General features: G+C 33.8%; 1 protein-coding gene across 16 annotated transcripts in view; it reads right to left on the bottom strand.

The window, feature by feature from the left end:
* RapGAP1 (Rap GTPase activating protein 1) overlaps positions 1-22,012 on the bottom strand; it is a 152,868-nt gene that overhangs the window by 104,118 nt on the left and 26,738 nt on the right. Inside the window, exons 1-2 of one of the 16 annotated variants that reach the window (XM_073965021.1) lie at positions 8,744-8,948; positions 116-624 (exon numbers count right to left, since the gene is read on the bottom strand). The exons of 1 other annotated variant lie outside the window; for it this stretch is intronic. In XM_073965021.1, the coding sequence (XP_073821122.1) occupies positions 116-345 (230 nt within the window). In that variant the 5' untranslated portion in view covers positions 346-624; positions 8,744-8,948. Of the gene's footprint in view, positions 1-115; positions 625-8,159; positions 8,949-22,012 lie in introns of those variants that run through there. 14 more of the 16 variants (XM_073965009.1, XM_073965017.1, XM_073965010.1 and 11 more) reach the window with 14 other exon arrangements.

Here is a 22,012-nt window from a genome sequence, read left to right as displayed (position 1 = left end):
TGTTTAGACTACTAAATAAGAAGTTTATTAGTATGGTTCACCATTTTATTTAAAAACTTGGTTATCACAAGAAAAACTTACATACATATGTAAATAGTATATTGTGTGTACATACCCGGCAGGCGATGAACCCTGACTAGCCGACTTCATACTTCCGGTGGTCATTTGCCTTTGTAGTATAGAATGACAGTGGTGTAAGGGGGACGACGTGGGCGTCTTACTGTCATCGGGATCCTCATGGCTATAGCTTAACCTTCTCGAATCAATTTCCAGTTGTATTTGCGAATCTCGAGTTGTTGAGCTGTCGTTCTTACTGGGACTTTCCAACATTTGAACTTGAAGCATTTTTTGGTTTTCGATATTCGTACTTAGTACTCACAACACTTTTGCTCTCTTAGATTTAATGACTATAATTAATTTTTGGTAATGCAAAAACATTTGGTGTATTGGTTTTCGGGGAAGTTTACATTTACAACATATTTTCGCAACATTCACCTCTGCTAGGTGCAACACTCATTTGGCCATGTTTGGTTAATTGATCTTCTTTTTCTCATTCATGTCTAAATATATGTTTTCAAGTTAATCACATTGGTTCCGTGGAGATGTACGACTAAGGTGACCCTTCTAATGGTGAATTTGAAACATACACATACGTATGTACATACAACAACATCAACGACAAATAGTTACAACAATACTTTCTTCAATCGCTCAGTGAAAATAAACTAGTTTTTGTATAGTTAAATAGACATTGTGGCGCCGTACAGTATTCCATATCATAAATTGGAGCTCAAAAACAATCACATCTAGGGGAGAAAAATGGTTCTTCCCCCAAAATATGTACAAATATAAAATTGCAATTTCGTACAGGAATGTGTATATTTTTCCCGAACGACTGTCTATTGTTGGCAGAAACACAAACAGATGAAATTCAAAAGTATCTAAACACTAATTTTTATATTTTTCTTAACTCACATAAAGCCACTTGTCGTTTAAACGCCACAAAAAATAGTTGCAAAAATTGGCGTAAAACTCAGATATTTTCACAAATTTTTGTGGGTTTTTTGCATTTTATTATAGTTTTGTCTGATATCTGTCATTCCATGCTTAGAAAGCTTCATTTGGTCCATGCATTTCCAAGCAATTGGCATGAAACGGAAGCAATTCAGAAAATTCGACTTTTTGTAAGTCTCGACTTTTGATGAAAAATTTAAATATGCGATAAAATTTAATCGCAAATTTACATTCATATAAAGTCAGGGATTTGTTAGGAATATAGAAAGAGTATTTTCTCAATCAAAAACCAAGGGATTCGCATGTACGAATACACCTATCAACGTTTTCGGCAATTTTAAAAGAAGGCTCGATTTCAGGAAAACTATACGTTTTAGAGAAAAAAGGTTATGTTATAAAATTGTTTAAAAGGTTTCAAAAATGTAATTTCCATAGAAAATGTTAGGTTTTCTCTGAAAAAAATTCTTGGCGCTATGTGGGTTAAAACAAAAATATTCAAAAATTCAAAGTATGTAGGTGAATTCAATTGCGTGGTTTTTGAAAAATATTTTAACTTTTGACATCACTTAATGTTGCATATAATTTGCTTAGGTAGGTCTATTTATTCGGAATGTTGGTAAAATAGAAATTTCAACTATGCAAATCCTACGATTTCCTATGCCCACATCACAGATCTACTCAGCTAATCGCGGGCATATGAGAGTACATATGGGCAATAGTTTATTGAAGGCTGTACTTTCAGTTGTGCAGCCAAAACACTATTTTCATAATTTTTCCCAAGAAAACTACCAATCTATTTATTAGATCTTTTTTCATCTGAAAGAGAAGGTCTTAAGCTACTTTGGGAAATTGTTGACGAAAAATACTACACAGTTTTGTGACAAATTGCCTATTACGAAACCCATTTTTTATAAAAGAGTTTTGGACCGATTATCATATACATATTTTTGTAGAAATATTAAGTACCACATATTATATGCTATTTTTACTTCAAAATAAGCCAATACAAATCTATTTTTTAAAGTGACAAGTGAGGGTAGTAACACATTGAAACGCCCCACAATTCAGTGCTATCGATAACAAATTTGTCACTCATTGTCGATAGAACTTTTCGTGTTCGGTACACATGTTGTTCCTTTACGTTATTTTGCTTTTCGCTTACAACAATGTTGATGCTGTAATTTTGCACAGACTCAGTGAAAATATGCTTACACTAGAGCAGACATTCGTCCGCCATTCACAGCTATGACGACATTGTTTACATTCATTTCAGCCTGTGTTACACTGTCGCCCTATAAACCCAATATTCTCCCAGCCCTCTGCTTCTATCTATTTTTCATAGCTGAGGTTATTTACCAGTTTATAGCATTTGTTAATTTTATTTAGATTGATGCTGATTAAATTGGATAAATTTGCACTGGAAAATATTGTGAATGAGCAGCTATCAGTAGGTCACAACAACATCAATTCGAATGGGACATTGTTTTTCACATGGTCTTCATGCTAGTTGTTGAAATGACATACGAGCAGTTTACTAATTTAAACGTTTCCGTTCCGATAATAAGAGATAAAAATAAAACAGGAAATGTCAAATTGTTCGGTAAAGTACCTACCGACTTACCTGCTGTATCAAAAAAGTCAAAACTTTTCTAATAAATCTAATTTAACCTTCCATATGTCCTAGCATAGATATGGACGTTTTAACCACAGTTTTTCTATTGATAGCATTGTGTATAGTTCTGTTCCAGAATTAAAAATGATTTAACAAAAAGTTTCTAAAGATGGCGCTTTAATTTCGATAGCATAAGGTACGTTTCTTTATTTTTTTTTAATGACAAATGTGGCAGAAGAGGAGACTCTTTGCCACTTTATGGGGAAAGGGACGCTTTCCAAGTTAAACATGCTAAAACTTGTAGCCTCAGACACGTAATGGAAAACAACTATAATGTATATTAATTTTATTAAATTGCAAAAGCAGTAAAAGTTGTAAACGACTCCCAAGTATGGATAAGACTGATGAAAAGTGTGGGTACCTAAAAATAGCAGTAAATTTAATATTTTCATAAATTAATCAAGATATTTAGATCGATGTTGATTGTGTTTTGAAGATCAATATGACCATGATACTATTATTTTTACCACAGCTGTGCACACGTACAATATTAAACACATTACTTCACAAAATTACTTTAACAAAACACATAATGTGCGAATGCATGTGCCACAAACTCGATCCAAATAAATTTCTACTGAGATGCAGGCTCCGGAGATGTGGCATTTATTGGTTGCTGGAAAAATGTTTCCCAAATGTTTTCTTTGTATCGAAAAAAAGAAAATATTTATTCACGTCCACCATATGTCTGACATACAATTGACGATGTGTTGAAAGCAGAATGCTTCCCAAATACAACGTGTTCATTTCTCTTCGTGTTCCTACAGAACTATTTTTAGGAGAAGACACTTAAATGAGGAGACAATATGTGAAAAAGGGTTTCAAATAAATTTAAATCTTCATAATTAATAAGTCAGTTTGTTGGAAAGAGGACTTCCGGACTTCCACATTAAATGTGCTGTGTTTTGGTGTACGGGAACGCAAAATGTGCAAAAATGATAATTGTAAAAACGTTTTAGTATCGAAACACTATTATATTCACAACTTCTTCCGTATTAAAGCTAATACAGTATTTCTAGTAAGCACCCCGGATATAACCATTTCCCTCTTAATAGCACTGAAATTTTTGGAAATGTTATTTTTGGTTCAAAATACATTGACATCAGCTTTGTTCCAGAACAAAAATTTTTAAAATTTTTACCAATTTTACACATTTTACCCGAAAAACAGTTCCCGTACATGTGTAACTCATTTTTCACATTTCGCTCTTTTATTACATTCACCATTAAAAAAGTAAGGGAATACACATATTATTCGATATATGCATCCCATTTTTATGCATTCCCCCGCTTATAAGCACCACAATTTTGGTCCACATTCGTTCATTTTGGATTAAAAGAAAACATTTATATGCACCTACTCAAAATAATTTAGATGTCAGTAAATTTTATCGGAGTTAAATTTAGTCAAATTCGTTCATCTGGAGCTGTTATTTTAGGCAATACGCTTTTAGAGAAAGCTGAACAAATTGCAATAACCGTCGCAGAAAACTATTGACGAATTGAGGAAACCAATAAACCTTCATATCGACACCTCCAAATAATAGTATGCTAAGTCTAAAAAGTGACTTTTGCAGGAGAATCTCTCAAAGTGTGGAAATTTTTTTGAACTTCAGTACTATGCTAAGTCAATATTTGTTTATAACTTCTGTTCGGATTGACCGATCATTACCAAAATTTGACAGAATTTAAGTTAAAGGACGTTCGACACCTCCAAATAGTTTGCTAATTCTGAACAGTGAGTTTTGCAGGACAAGCTCTAAAAGTTTGGAAATTTCTTTGACCTTCAGTACTATGCTAAGTAAATATTTGTTTATAACTTCTGTTCGGATTGTCCGATTATTACCAAAATTTGACAGAATTTAAGTTAAAGGACGTTAAATATAAAAATGTAAAGAACTTGAAAACATGCTAAGTCGACTTAGCATACTATTGTTTGGAGGCGTCGATATGATTAATCGTGCTTGGTGGGTGGTATAAACTTATTCTTTTGTTTACTGCTTTAAAAGGTAAAATATATGAATTTTTGACTTGCACCGCAAATTTTGGACATGGTCGCGGTATAGGATATTGAATAGAACCTTGTAATGGATATAACGTTCTTCGAAGAATGTGAAGTTATAAATACAATAAGTATTCTTCTTAAAGCGGTGATGCCAGCTAATCGATTTCTTCATGAAATAGAAAACATAGATGAATACAATTTTGTACTAAGTAAAATGAAAGCACAAAAATAACCGACTTAAAAAAATAATAATAATGAAGATTATTCTTTCTTAAATATACAATTATTGATCTTCATGCTTAATTCTACACAAATAAGTGTCATGTTTTTAAATTAATTGGTTTTCGTTTTGTGGAATAAGGTCGAAGTTATACGCTAATAACAATAAATAAATTGCAGATTTAATGAACATTTATACATGCATTGTTTGGTCTTATAACCGGGGGATTTTTATATATGTATGTACCGATTGTGCTTATTAGCGGGATTTGTATATATGCACATACATATACGAATCTAAAAAAAATCGAGACATTAAACATTTCAAACGAAAATCCAATTCCGCAACAAAAAAGAAAAAGTGCAAATTTATAAACATTTACTCAACAAATAGACAGATAGATGATAAAATGTGTGTTAAAAGAGACTTTGTACAGAAATCATTGTTTTGTTGATACTGAAGGTCAGTCAATTAGTCATTGAAAATGCAATCTAATCTAATCAATTTTGTTCAACCTAAATTGTGGATAACTAAGGGAAAACTAACGGAAAGCAGACAAATTTTAACTGAATTTTGTTGCATTAAATTAAACAGTCATATTGGTAGGTAAAAATCAACAGGTTGTAGGTACATATTTAAAGTAAACAATACACGCAATTTCTTTTAAATAAACAACCATTATGACGCTACATATCACAATACTTTTAATTTTGAAAAAAAACTAATAATAATCTCGCTTCCTGATTCAACAACAAACACGTAAAAGTTTCTTTAATAATTTATTCTTGTATTTGTTAGTGTTTTTTTCTCTTTGGCAATTAGTTTAAACAATAACTTCATAAAACAGTTGTAGCATGAAAAGTATGGTATTTTCGACACAATAAACCTAAAACCTGAATGACAATTTTCGTTTTTTTATCTTCTGGTTAATTTTACATTAAATGACCATTTTTATATGTAATTCGAAAAACTTAAATTATTCCATTTGTAATTTGGATTCGAAAATAACAAAATTTAATATACGTATGTAGGTGTCCGGACATTCTCTAATCTGGATTTTCAAGGTTTTTCTACTCGATAATCCGGACATCACTATCGGATGGATTTGAAGTAGCAAAATAAACCAATTTGGGGACTTCAAAATATAGTTTTCACATTAAAATTTAATGGTAAAAAGGTTCTCCTTGAAATTTAACGACGTTACACTGAGAGATTTACCATCGCCGAAAATGTTGACCACTTCCACTTTTTTAAAATTTATATTTAATTTTTTTCAGCAAAAACTACTGAACCGATTTTCCTGAAAATGTCAGAGAATGTATAGGGATGGCAACCCGTGAAAATAGGCTACATATGTATTTCGTTGAATTTCGGAGGGGGCGGGAATCTTCCCCTATACCCTATTTAAAAAAAAAAAATCTTTATAAATAAAAAACAAATGCCATTCGTTGGTAATTGCATCACTTGAGAACGGCTGGACTGAACAGGAAATTTTTTTTAAATGTTGGTCGTAGCCAAACTTATGTTTTTATGGAATGAAAAATTGACCACGCCCACTTTTTAAATATGTTATATGTACAAATCTACAGAACTCAATACGACGGGTCAGCAACGCGGACCCGAGTCTGCTAGTTCCAAATAAAATGTGTTATACGCCTAGAGGTTTACCCTGCGTTTACACATGACAGGACAGTTGAGTTCATGTAATGTTTGCCAAAAGCCCAAAACTTGCCTGTGACGTAGGCGTCCCGACAATTGCAAAAACAGTTGTAAAATTATGAATGAAAATCGTTGATTTATTTTTTTTTTTTTTTGCGTTCACATACTTTGTTTTTGTTCATATTCGTTTGTTTTAAACGCATTTCAATTATCATCTCACTTCTTTTTTACAAAAATGTCAAAAATCTGTCTGTAAAAAAAAATGATGACAACTGGGTGACAGCCGACAAATTTATGTATGTGTTAGTAAATCAGAGTTGTATTTGAAGACAAACTGTATGGTGTAAACGCCTAGTAAATCATAGAAATATGTATGTAGTAATTTATTTTTGTTATTATGTAGGTATTTGGAAACATGTGGTGTCTGGGGAGATTATCCTTTACATTGCAATTCGAATTTCAAGCCAACATGATTCGAATAGGAAATGCAAAAAAATTAAACTGTTTCGACTTCTAACTGAAATTATTGGAACTACTCGTATGTACATACATCTGAAAATAATCAAACATTTGTACCATAATTTGTTCCTAAACTTTTTGAATTGATCTGTAGTTATGATTGTAATTTTGGAATGCTCCGGGATTTATGTAGGTGCTGTATAACTTAAACAGACACCGTAAATCAACTGAAGTGACACTTCGTCGGTGTCATGCTTAGGTGTTCCATACGCCATTTCCCTGTTTTGAGATAATCGCATTTTAATGTTTGCGTCACAACTGCTTGAAGCTGACTGAAGAAAATATTTACAGTATGCAAAGTTCATATTCGTACACCCCTAAAAAATGAATAAAATCGTTATTAATTCCATATTTTATGTGAAAATATGAAATAGTTGATGGGAATTACCATAACGAAGAAAGATTTTAGAATAACAAAACAAATTTTTAATTTATTCCGTCATTTACCTATAGATGGCGCCTGTGTGGGTGGCAAAGTTCGTATTCGTACACCTATAAGCACTATATATTTGGAGTTTTTAAGGATTTTCAAAGCAAAATACCGCAAATTTTTGTTCTTTTCTTCTTTTTGAATGCCTCTGCTATAGAAATATGTACAAATAACGGTAATTTTATTAAAAATGTTGCATGAATAAAAAGTCGGACGAATATTTGAAATAATTAAGAAAAATGTGCTAGATATGATTAACTTTTGCAACTTATTCCCGAATTTTGGACGAAAATAGCTAATAGCAGTCCTTCTGTACCAATATTCGAGGTCTAATATGAAAATAAATGTTGTCAGCGTTTGGAAATGCAAAGCAACGTAATCCAAGTAAACACATTTTACTTGGTGAAAATCGCACGTTTTGTTTTATATTTGACATTAAATGTATTGAAGTTTGAGAATACGGTTTCGAAGGCGCCATCTATAGCTAAATGACGGAATAAATTAAAAATTTGTTTTGTTATTCTTAAATCTTTCTTCGTTATGGTAATTCCCATCAACTATTTCATATTTGCACATAAAATATGGAATTAATAACGATTTTATTTATTTTTTAGGGGTGTACGAATATGAACTTTGCATACTGTAGGTATATTGTTGCATTTGTCGCAGACGCTATTGTACTGTCGCAGACGTTATTTTAGCTACGACGTTGTTGTTTTTTTAAGAAAGGTCAGTTAGTTTCATTTGGAAATTGGAAGTTTATGTTTATTAAAACAAATCACGTTTCGAGCAGATTGCGACACACGTTCGCGACGAACGAACAAAACCGTACACAGCACTTAATTCGCCCAAATGCGTAATCGAACAACTAATCGGATATTATTTTTGCAAACGGCTCAATTCGTTTACAGGTAAACACGGACAAATAAACACTGGATAAACAAACAATCACAACACATACCGCTGCATTACCACTCATGGATATCAGCAGTAGCAGCTACAGCTAATAACAGCTGCAATGTTTCTGGTGTCATTTGTTTTACCGTTACTTTTTACGCACTTCTGCTTTTCGACTTTGCTTTTGTCTTGCCTTGCGATTGACAAACGGTAATCGTTCAACGATACTACCGCACGATTTTGCACTTGTTTTCTTTGGCACTCGTCTACATAGGTATGTATGTATGTAGATGTTGTTTCACTGAAACGATTTCTTAGACTTTCACACCTTTTTAACTAATTATGAACGGGAGCCTTCTTTGCACTGAGAATTGAGGCTGCTAACTTTTTTTTCAAATTTGTTTTGATTTCATTCTTTTGGCAATTATGTATTCACAAGCGCGCATTCAACCGACCGCAGACCATCGTCTATAGATTTATCAAATGAAACTAAGGCGAGAAATGGAACCAACACAACCAGTCGCCCCGTCCAGCAACTACTCAAATAGCATTACATGCTCTGAGATTCCACATACTGCAGAGAAAATACCCAATACGCTCTTACTCAAACAATACCAAACACTCACACATGTTCCACAAATTCACGTTACCGGCAATTTATTTGGAATGTGAATGAAAAAAGTAAACAACAAATATCAACACCAACAAAACCAACATGTACAAAAGCCGCCCCCCCCCACTCCCCCCAAAGAGTTCCGTTGGAATGAATATTTTGGTTTGGAAGTGGTGCTCTCATTTCGAAAGAGAGGTGGAGTAGTTTTGTCGCAACAACCTTTATTTCGCGCACTCTCCCACACATAATGCTACAAATAAGTAACAAAAATAGAAGTCATTTTTGGAACATGCGAAAAAAACAAATCTAGATTCTAGAATTGTAGATATTATTCACCCCACTGTACCTAACGGAAATGGGGCCTTTGCCAAAAGGGCGATGTACACATAGCACAGAAAGTCTGCGTTCACCTCACTACTTTTCAAAAATGATACTAAACCATTACATTAATGGGTAAGTGAAAACTGTTTTTCTTGCATAAAAATTTTATTTGATCTCTTTAGTACAAGAATAAAAGAAAAAACTCCAGAAAATACATTACTATTACGAAAATAACGGTATAAAATTGTTTCAAATGCTAAATTAGAGAACCACTTTATAGGTATGTTGTAATAGTACCTTTAGTCTTTTGCAGTTTTCTCCCATTTTTAATCAATATTTTCACAACTTAATTTCAATAATGGAAAACAAGGGCAAATAAATTAGCATTGATGAAAGCAAAGTTATAGGAAAATTATTGAAAAGGCTATCGAAATATTGGTGAAACTGTAGGTAGAACATATAATTTTCCACAAACATCCCAGAAGGGACAAGGGAGATTCATATTAGCTCAATGATGATATGGGACCTACAGTTTTTCGTTCCTAAGAACAGAAGACAGGAAATGTCACCAAACATTATGCTGGGTGGCATTTCGCCACCGTTGGAAATTTTATTTTGCCTAGTTTGAGCTTTGTTCCTTTACGTGCAAGAATCTTCAAGTTTTACCATTTTTTACTCGAAAAGTGTTCCTTTACTTCAGACACCATACAATTCATATGGGGGCACTTTACAACTTTCACTACTTTTGCCGGTTTTACCATTTTCAAAAGTAAAGGAACAGACCACTGGTAAAAATTGAAACGAGACAGTGTAAATGACATTACATTGGAAGTGCCTTGGAACCACCATCATTGTATCATGGCGCGTGTTTTTAACCCAGATATGCCCAATGTCCTATATAATACACACAAATTCTTGATGACATGATACTTTACATTTATAGAAGTACCATTTTTTATGTTGGCACACTCAGTATTCATCAATACCTCGTGGGAGATTTACTGATTATTTTTTGTTACTATTGTTGAGTTATTGAATACTTAGTGATATTTTCAAAATGAGTGAATACGGGGCCACGTTTACACGGTACGTAAATTTTGACACATTTACAAGTGAATAAATATTTATGTATCTTCTTCCGATTTTTAATTATAAAGTATTGCTTGAGTGTTATATGTATAAACATTTAGTTATTGATGATTAGTTTTGTTGTTGTGACACCTTAAAGTTTGGTGTCCTATATGTAGAACATTGGGCATATAATATGCTATGTATTTGACGTATTTTCCATAGATGATTCTCTAAATATAACTGAAATGCTTACTTGGAATAATTTTTCATGGTGGATACGTTCATTATTGTCTAGGATAGAGTGGATCGTTCTGATCGGAACTATTAGAGAAAAAATAGTTTTTCCCCAATCGTAGCACACTGTGTGAATATGCGGGTACATAAAACTTGGCAGATTCAGAAGCATAATGCGGGAACTATAGATCAACTGTCTTTTAAAAGAAGTATTGCTAATACTCTACTTTTTGGAAGCAAACATGTCCGGATACAACAAAATGAAAAAAAAGTTTTGAAAATATACATTTATCCAGTGTTTTCTACAATAAGGAACCATTCCATTGTTGATCAGTGCAAAAAGTTGAGAGTGATTGAGTTTGGAAATTAATGTGTACCTATTATGTATTTTGTAAAATAAACCAAGATCTCGCGTTACGTCGTTTCACTTTGCGTTGTTTTCAAAGTTGCTTCTGTGTGTAATTACTAGACATCGGATTTTAGCATGTTTTTTATTTCTTATCCGATTGGACTCAAATTTTGGATCTAGACGTTTTGAGGGCCAATTTTTCGATATTTGGGGTCATATAAAAAACATGCAAAATATATTCAAGAAATAAGCTAAATATGCAAGTGTTTTTATTACGAAAATCGCCAATTAAATTTGAAAAATCATCAAAAATCGTTCTAAATTAAGTTATTTGTCGTTTAACGTCGTTTTTTGCAGATTATTATGTTATTGAGACTCCCCAGCCTTCTTATTATAGCTCTCATATATATTCTCGGCCGATTTTAGGTATTTTATGCACGAAACGCGCTATGAATGTGCGATTTCAATAAAATTTGGAATATGTACCGGGATTTGGTCTTGAAATAAGTGTGCCAAATTATATAGAAATTGGTTCAGATTTGGATAAAGCTCCCATATACATATATTCTCGGGCGATTTTAGATATTTGGTGAACGAAACGCGCTATATATGTCCGATTTCAATAAAATTTCGAATGTTTGCGGGGATTTGGCCTAGAAATAAGTGTGCCAAATTATATCGCAACCGATTGCGATATATATATATATATATATCGCAATCGGTTCAGATTTGGATATAGCTCCTATATATATATATATATATATATATATATATGCACGAAACACGCTATATTTGTCCGATTTCAATGATGTGTGACGGTGGTTAGTCTAGAAATAACTGTGCCAAATCATATCGTGCATTAACATTTATGCTCACTTGCTCTCAGTCAGCGCACACTGCCGGTCGTTGGAGAAGTCGTAGAAAAATAGAAATTGCTAACTCAGAAAACGCAGTTTATGAGTTATGCCATTCATTGAGTAAGTGAGCGATATACCAAAAGTCATCAAGCATTTCATGAGATACAGTGAAAAGTATTCACTTCAGTTTCTTTCATTAAAACTGCGATTGCTTTAGTTAAATGTATGCCAAAAAGGCTAAAAGCTGTAAAGGATAACAAAAGATATCATACCAAGTGCTAAAAACCTAAGAAAATTTTTCATTTCAAATTTTCATAGAACAAGAATCCAGCCCCTGGGTAGGACTTGTTACACCAAATTGCTCACCGTTTAGACCAGTGTCGCCCAAGAATTTCCATCAATGGTTTAGTATGTGTGTATGTATGGGTGAAGAAAAAAATGATGTTTATTGTCTGTTTTCATTCACGTACACTGTAAGTAAGAGAGAAGCAAATGCAAAAACAGCTCAGTGGGAGCCCTCACTATACTGTCTTTTCAAAGAAGCGCGTCCCTGGTTTAGACCAAGGCACATTGAATAAGGTAACCGACTACTCCATATCATTGAACATGAAATGCCAAAACAAATTGTTGTAGTTGTCAAATGTAAACAAACATCTTGTTCTGATTGGTTGAAGTAAATTCGCTGCAAAGTTAAGCGCCACGGCGAATTGATTTTCTTTACAAATTTTTACATACATACATATTATCCCAGCAAACCAAATGTCGGATGTCCGACATATCTGAACAATTTCGGAAGCAAAATCGTTCAGATTTCGTTTTGATTTCTATACGATTTTTCGTGGCGGAATTCGTTCAGATTTCGGAGAAAATGTCGGAAGTAAATTTCCCTTCGAATATGCTAATGTTTTTCTTCCGATTTCGTTACGAATTCTGATCGATATGTCGGAAACAAATTTCCCTTCGCACAATAACCACCTTTTGTATACATCTAACAAGCAACATTTTAGTTTGTTGTCGAAAAATAAAATGGTTGGTTATAAAATTCGCATATACAGTTTTTTAATATTTTAAATATAAATGCAACATATAATAATTCAAGCTAGTGCTGATAAACTCAACATATTAGTACACAAAGTTTACATTGTTCTACTATAACTACAAAATGATAACAACAGTGAAAATCATTAGATACCTTTGAAATTATAATTTTCCAATAAAAAACATAACAAAGAAAATTGATCAATAAAAAGAGGCAGCAGAGAAAAAATTTTCCTTCGATAATCATACGAAATTATTCCAAAATCGTTCAGAAATCTTAACGAAAGTTCGGAAAGTGCCTCAGATTTTCATACGACATTATTCCGAAATCGTTCAGAAATCTGTACGAAAATTCGGGGGGAAAAAATTCACATTCCGAATTTCCCAAGGATTTTCTTCCGATTTCGTTCCGAATTCTGACCGAAATCGATCGGATTTCGCACCGACATTTCGTTCCGAAATTATGTCGACCACTTCATACAACTTTCGTTAAGATATCGTTACGATTTCGGACCAGATATCGGACGTAGCGTCCGAATTTTGTTCCGATTTCGTTACGATGTCGGTACGATTGGTTTGCTGGGATGTTACAGGAAAAGACGCTTTGTTATAGCCTTCTCTATGTGCCTTGGCTTAGACAGTTCTGCATACAGAGCAAACTCTGTTGTGGATTGTGTATTTAAACTGGGAGAGTGGATACCATGTTTATTTGTTGTTGCATTTTAATATTTCTGTGCTCCGCTCCATTCGCTGAAAGGAATGTACATACATATTTACAAACATACGTATGTTTACATTCCTGCTCTCAAATCCCATTAAAGCTGTGGACCGAACTGATAATAAAGTTGTATTTTCTGTGTTGGTGTCATGATTTCCATTTCTTGCATTCCCATATGCCATGTGGCATTGTTTTGTATCGGAGAAAACTGCAGCATGTAATGAGGTGACAACATCAAGAACTTGGTCAGCTTCAGCGATTGTATGAATTTCTTCCCATTTTTGTAATTACCCTGCAAACATTTGCTATCCGTTGTTCGAGAGTCGAAATACGTACACGAATTAACCCGTTTCCACGACACCATTCGTCGTTCACAGTAACATACTTCATTTCTTCTCCCTTTTTGTTCCCTGGTTTTAAAGGAAATTTTAACAAAAATACACCTGATACACATTAAATGAACAGGAAAAACAATACCCAGTTGTTCGGGTAACTAGGGAATAACTAGCAATTTTGCTAGCTACTGGTAAACACCCCTAGTTACCACCCAATCTACTCGCAATGCTATAGACTGGTGAATTTAACATGGGGATGTCATAGGAAGGGGTATATTGTCCCCCCACTGCATTACCAGTAACCACCCAATTCGTGAGAGGCAATCGTCTCTTCATTGCATTACCAGTAACCAGTCAAATCGATAGTCTTGGGAAACCCAATTGTCCCTTCACTGCATTACCAGTAACCAGTCAATTCGGTACTCAGAAATGATACCCAAAACTACTAGTAACTTGAAGTAATTTATTTTATTACATGGAGTGCAAATATTTTACAAAGGACAATATAGTCTTGTATACACATAGATCCTTGATACTGGAACTAATGTATGACTACTTGATACAGCGATTTATGATTATTTGGTCCTCGGAATGTTTTTCTCGTGGGTCCTTCAGATCATTCAAAAGTTCCTGGAATAAAATGTATAGAAGTTTAATGAAATGGAGCGATAATGAATTGTGTCAAGATATGTATCAATACTTACCACATATATATTATAAATATTCTTCTTAAATTAATCATCCTTTTTATGATTTAGCTCGTAACACGTTCTTTTTTGCATCTTAAATTTTTTCACAACAAACGCCTTAATAATTTTTCTTATTTATGAATAAACAAAATGACAGAATATTTTCTATTTTGTTAAAAAAAGAAATATTGTTGAAAAGAGATTAAAAGAGAGAAACATTGTCGATTACACTATCCATCGGTAGTCTGTAAAATAGTCAATATATTACACGCCGCATTACCTGTAACTAGTGAATTGACATGATAGGCAGGGAAGCCCATTTCCAGTGGCAAAAGCAGGCTATAGGCTATTTTGTGTGCATTTTTGGGTGTAAAGTAACTAGGATCAATGAGTAACTAGTTACATGCCTATGTCAAAGTAGACAATTGCTATTTATTGAACAACTGGGTAGCCATTCCTTTGAATGTATGTTTTATATTTAATTACACATTTTTCATTTATATTTTACATTAATTTTGTAAATTTTGGTATTTTCAATATATTTTTATTTATTTATATTTTCAAAATTAATGAGAGAGACATGTCAAAACAATATTTGTGTATACAGACTTTCAGGCGGGTATTTGATTTTTATACCCTCAGCCTTTAGGCTAAGGAGGGTATATACACTTTGATACGATGAAAATGTGCCTCATCGAAATAATGGTTTTAGACCCCAAGTATGTTTGGACGAAATGTGTTTCAGACAATTTTGAGTCGATCTAGCCATGTCCGTCCGTTTGTCTGTCTGTCTGTCCTGCTGGCTGGAGCGCACGATAACTCTCGAACGGATGAACCGATTCGGTTCAAATTTTGGCTTTCGTAATATTTTGCCCAAACTTAGTTTAAGTTCGAAGATGACCTACATCGGTCCACTCCTTCCGGTACCTCCCCCACAAAAGTTCGAAAATGTTCGGAAAGTTTGTGCGCACGATAACTCTTGAAGGGAGAGACCGATTTGGTCCATACTTTGTATAGCGTAAACTTTCTACCAGAGTAATGTGAGGTTCCAATATGGTCTCAATAGGTCCACTCCTTCGGGTACCTCCCACACAAAATTTCGGAAAAGTTCAGTTTAGGGCAATCTCTCGAATCGCTTTTATTTTTGTTTTAGCAACTTGTATTCACTGCCCTCCATACGACGGTACAAGTTTCATCAGGGGCAAGTCCACACTTCCTGAGAAAATAGCCTGAAAGTTGCAAAAAGCCCCTATGACACCGTGTGGGGTGGTTGGAGCCCAAGATAACTCTTGAACGGATCTGCCGATTCCTTCCAAAATATGGTCTTAGTAATATTTTCTCCAAACATAGTTTAAGTTTGAAGATAAGCCTTCAGGTACCTCCCCCACAAAAGTTCAAAAATGTACGGAAACATTGTTCGTACGGTAACTCTTGAAGGGAGTGGCCGAATTGGTCTATACTTTACACATCCTAATATACAGTCTGTCGCAAAAGTTAGTATACACCGTTGAAACCAAAATGTATTAGAGATAAAAATCACTATTATTGAAAACAACAAACAATTAGTTTTATTTGATATACAAGAAGGTTGTCTTCCATAATGACAATTAAAAGTGCGCAATATTTGCATACATTAGCAAATGTACGGTTCGAATCCGAAAAAGACCAAAATTTATGTCGCAAAAGTTAGTATACAACGGATAATTCTCGTGGAACTGTGTAAAAAAATCTTGATATTTTTGAACAAAATGAAACTAAATCTGTACTTAAGATCATAAAGAGTATAATAATTGGTTTTAATGGCAGTTATATTACTTATAGTGACAAGTCCAACGTACACTGGATCGTAAAATCCACTAAAATTGGTCATCTACAAATACAACAACTGTAGCGACAAAATTCCGGGTGTTGTGCCCTGTTTATGAAATTTAAAGCCATGAAATGCTCAGAAAAGCTCTAAAGTTTCAATATGGGGTGATCTTGATCGACTTTCGACTTGTCCTTTTTGAAAAAAACGGGAATTTCTTGAAGGAAACCCATACTTTTGAGGTCGTTGTCCTTTTGAAACATGTAATAATCCTTAATCCTTACACATAAGGACATTCCCTTTCTATTAATTTTCTCAAAAAGTAGGAGAACCTCAAGTTTTGGTGTAAGCCCTACAGTGATACTCCACCACCACAGAAGGATATGATAGCTAATTTAAAATTTTAATGCAGAGTTTTCTCTGCTGTTATATCGCATGGATTGTGCAAAAACGTTCTGAAAACTAAATGGATCAGTTAGAAGTAGTTCATTAGACATTAGTAGTACATTAGACACTAGGACACGAGACACGAGAAGAATGTCCGATACTGCTAAAAGGCCGGTAGGACAGTATAACTGTAGGGCTTACAACGGACCTTGAGGTTCTCCTACTATTTACTTTTGGTGAGAATATGAAAAGGGATAACATTTGTGAGAAAATTAAATCAAAAGGAAAGTCCTTATGTGCAAGGATTAAGGATTATTACATGTTTCAAAAGGACACTGGCCTCAAAAGTATGGGTTTCCTTCAAGAAATTCCCATTTTTTCAAACAGGACAAGTCAAAACTCGATCAAGATCAACCCATATTGAAACTTTAGAGCTTTTCTGAGCATTTCATGGCTTTAGAATTCATAAACAGGACATAACATTCGAAATTTTGGCGCTACAGTTGTTGTATTTGTAGATGACCAATTTTTGTGGGTTTTATGATCCAGTGTACGTTGGACTTGTCAATATAATTACTTAACTGCCATTAAAACCAATTATTATACTCTTTATGATCTTAAGTACAGATTTAGTTTCATTTTGTTCAAAAATATCAAGAATTTTTTACACAGTTCCAAGAGGATTCTCCGTTGTATACTAACTTTTGCGACATACATTTTGGTCTTTTTGGAATTCGAACCGTACATTTGGTAATGTATGCAAATATTGCGTAGTTTTAATTGTTATTACGGAAGACAACCTTCTTGTCTATCAAATAAAACTAATTGTTTGTTGTTTTCAATAAGTTATAGTGATATTTATCCCTAATAGATTTTGGTTTCAACGGTGTATACTAACTTTTGCGACAGACTGTATCTACCAGATATAGATCAGGTTCAAATATGGACTATATTTGTCCACTCCATCCGGTACCTCCCACACAAAATTTCGCATAAGTTCACTTTATGACCTAATATCGAATCACTTTGATTTTTGTTGAAGCAACATGCATTCGCTGCCTTTATTACGATGGTTAAAGTTTTTTAGGGGCAAGTCCATACTTCTTGAGCAAACAGCCCGTATAGTGTAGAACCCCCCTATGGCACCATATGCTGTGGCTGGAGATCCACTTCCATAACGGTCAATGTCGATCCATTCCTTTTAGTATCTCCTCCGCAAAACTTTTGATCTTTAATCCTAATCACCAATGCCCAAAATTTTTAAAACCCCCTAAATACATACGTATTTTGGGGGAAAATTGTTTCAATATACACAGGCTAAGGGTATATCTCTGTCGGCAAAGCCGACTGATACTTTTTTACTTGTTGTTTCTAGATTTGTACGCCAATTCAAAACAATAGACAAAAAATGTAACTGCAATGACAGAGAATAGAAAATTTGCTATGCTTTGAATGTAAACTAATCGTTGAACCGTTTACTTTTCATTCATGTTTTCCAGTTTTTCTAAAAAGCCCTACATTTTTTAATTTTGTCTGTCATAATTATTTATTTCGATAAATGCTCTCATTTGTTAGAGATGGGACATATTTTATCGTTGTTCGGAGAGTATTTCTACTCGAACAACGTTTTATTCGTAGTTATGGGTTGGGCCGTGAAAACGGCACATTATTTTGAAATACAAATGCTATCGTTTACAAAAAAGTGTTTCGCATTTCTTATTTTAACCCCCAGTTTTTGTAACTAATTTTTGTTCGTTCGTGTATATTCGTAATAATTTAGGCACCCATAGCTCTGCCCCCAGTTGACATACAGACCTAATTTTTCGTAGGCGCGTTCCATTTTCAGTAAAGAATTCCTCATTTAAAAATTAGAGCTCAACATTTGCTCTATGGCGAGAAAATCGATCTAAACAATTTGACAATTCGTGTGAGAAGAATATTTTTTTTACAAAAACAGGGGGTTAATTCATTATTTTATTAATGCTCTGTTCCAGAACCCGCAAGAAGGTAGTAATTTTGACTACGATAAAATTTTTTTCTTTATGTTATCGAAAAATTAGTAGATTCTTCCAGTACTGTATAAATTATGCAGTACTGCATAAAGTATGTTTTTAGAAATACTCATGAATTTTCGCTTTTACTAATTTTGTCATCTGAAAAACTTGAACTTGCTTACCATTGCACCACAGCCGCATATAATACTCTATGGACAAATGTAGTCAGTCGTAATAAGGTCATAGAGTTGTACATTTCTCTGCATTACATTTTGCAAATTGTTTCCAGTGTAATTTGTTTATGTAAAACAAAAAGAGTCGAATTTTTACCTAAATGTGAGTCTGCAAATGGTGACTGGTTACGATGCAAATGTTATAACAATGTAATTTTTATTGCATATTAGACAATTATCGCTTTTTACAGAAAAAAGTCACGCATTGCTGAGAGAAGATAAAACTCACTTCAAAATGCTGGCAGGGTATGTATACATTAGGGTTATGACTTTTTACAACCTCGTATCCATGAATCATATTTTGATTAGCTTAGTGATGACTGAGTGACTGACTGAGTACGTGACGGACAGATCATCGCCCAGACGAAACGGCTGAAGCCAGAAGCTTGAAATTTTGAGTGTGGGTTGATGTTGAGATAAGGTTGGGAAATTCGAACTGAAAGGGTACGAAAAGTACTAAAATGTACTAAATATGGTACCCTTTGTATTAGGCAAACGGAAAGAGCTAGAGTTCTGAAATTTGGAGGGTCACTAACAGGGTTTCGGAGTTGGAGTCTACGAGTCGGAGTCGAGCAATTTTGCTGCAGTCGGAGTCTGAGTCGGAAAAAATGACTCGACTCCGACTCCGGGCAAAATTTTTTCCACGTTATACAAACATAAGATTTAATTTGGAACAAGAACATTTTTTTAATCATTATTTATTTTAAAAGAAAATTATAAGAAAACATATATGCAAACGGTATTTCTGAAATGTAGTCTATTCATCCCTATTTTGTTGATCCAAATGATTGTTTACATTTTTGCAAACAAAAATAAAGTTCTGTGACAATTAAATTAAGATTGGACCTTTAACCTCTTTCGTCAGAAGTCTTAGTGGTCTTCTCACAAAGGTCTATTGGTATTCTTATCCTTTTTATGAGAAATCATCCTTGTCCTCTATTAAAGACATTGTGGTCTCTATGTATTTCGGCAAATTTCGCATAATCTATTAACTATATATGAAATTCAGATTAAATTGGTTGTTTGTCAACGACAGATTCATCCCGCCATAACTCAGAAGTCTGACAAATGGCGAATCATTCTTCTAGGATTCTTTATGTACTCAATGAGGGCATTAGATGTAGACATTTAAATAACCTAATCTGTCCGCCAGGAACAGACATAGTTCATATGTATCCGAGTTTTCTAAACAATCAGTAGCATATACGAAATTCAATGAAACACATAACCATAGAGTTTTCATGAAAAAGGATCGGGTAAAAGTGATAAAGACAATGGAAACATGACAATATCGATTTCTTGTCTTAGTGGACCGACCCTACATAAAATTTTCCTAGCAACATTTTTGTAGAATATTTTCATGCTATTTTTTTCGTGTGCTAATTTGTCAGTTCCAGAAAACATCTGTCTGCCTACGTGATGGGTTGTTTACACAATATATCTCAAATATTTCAATAAAATTATCTACTCCACACCAAAGTTCAAAATTTGAGCGCTGAATTTTAGTATAAATAGCATAGCATAGAATATGTCATCAAATTTTTAAGTCGATCAGAACAATTTTGCCATAGTATAAGCGTTGGATGGGAATAATTTATTTTATTTTGTATGCAGCAAATAAACTGTGTTTTTCTCGAAATCGGCCAACAAAATATATGACAATTGGCTTATCAGTTTTCGAGGTAGAGTTGGTTGGCACCGCAAAATGCTTTCATAATAACAGGGTTTCGTAGACGGTCTCAAAACTTCGTATTATTTTTCGCTTTCAGGTGAAGAAAAAATCACACAAAAAGTTAGGTAGTTTTCCCGGAAAAAAATCATGAAAAATGGCTTTTATTGACCTTTACAACTGGAGCTCTCATTTTAAGGCTAAGCGCACTAAGATGTTGGTTTACATCCAGTTTGAATTGCTTATAATTTTTATTGCATGTAGTCCTTATGAATTTTATTGCCCCTTCGTTTTCACATATTTTGAAAGCTTAAAGATTTTTTCACGCGGAAGAATTCCGTCCAGAATATACTCGTGCAAAAAAGGAAAACCGACAAAAACTTTCGAGTCGTCGGCTTTCCTTTTTCTAAGCTCGATTTCCAACGAAAAATTAATTAAAAATTAATACTAAAAATGATCTTCGCCTCAAAAAGGCAACATTTTCAAAAAAGAAAAAAAAAATACTTTCTAAATTTGCTATTTTCAATGTAAGATTTGGCAGAAACAATATTGATATGTTCGAGTGTATTCGAACGAATTCCCTTTCTAATGAATATGTAAGGAAGAACTAACACATTAGCCTATATAGGCCAAAATATAGGAAAAAGTTAAAAATGTGTGCACATTTTATTCATTTTTAGTGGTATAGGAATTCACTCTCGGAGTCGACCCGGAGTCGGAGTCGGAGCCGGAGTCGTGAAAAAAACTCGTCTGGAGTCGGAGTCGAGCCAAAAATACCTCGACTCCGAAACCCTGTTTCTAACATATATTTTTCTGCGTGTATGCACTGGGTTAGGGTATTACAAATGTGACTTCCCAACTTAAAAAGGTTATAACACAAAAAACAAAATAACTACTTGGACCATCATTTGTAAAGCGCTTGACAGATATCAGTGCTAAATTTCTGTGCAAGATCAAGCATGATTTGAAACTTTTAGTGCTTCATAAACTAAAAAAAAGTTTTTTGATGATTTTTGCCACAGTCCTAGTAAATAAACTAAAACTCGTTGAGATGTTGACTTGAAAATTTGACACAATATAAAGTAGAAATCGTAGAAGAAATAAAGAGGTTGCCCTAGCCCTAAAATGGAAAAAATTGATCGTGTCGGCAATTTTCAAGCAATTCCTTTTATATTTTCGGGTTTCAAACGGTTAAAGTTTTAATTCATAACATTGCGTCTTAATTTCTATAAATTATTGTCGGTAACGGAAAAATAGTTACAGAATTCCACTATAGATGTCA

Source organism: Musca autumnalis, unplaced genomic scaffold (genome assembly GCF_047663935.1).
Source record: "Musca autumnalis isolate F117 unplaced genomic scaffold, ASM4766393v1 scaffold_2, whole genome shotgun sequence".
Lineage (NCBI taxonomy): Eukaryota > Metazoa > Arthropoda > Insecta > Diptera > Muscidae > Musca > Musca autumnalis.
The sequence above is the reverse complement of the archived record's forward strand: the minus strand, read 5'-3'. Positions and strand labels throughout refer to the sequence as shown.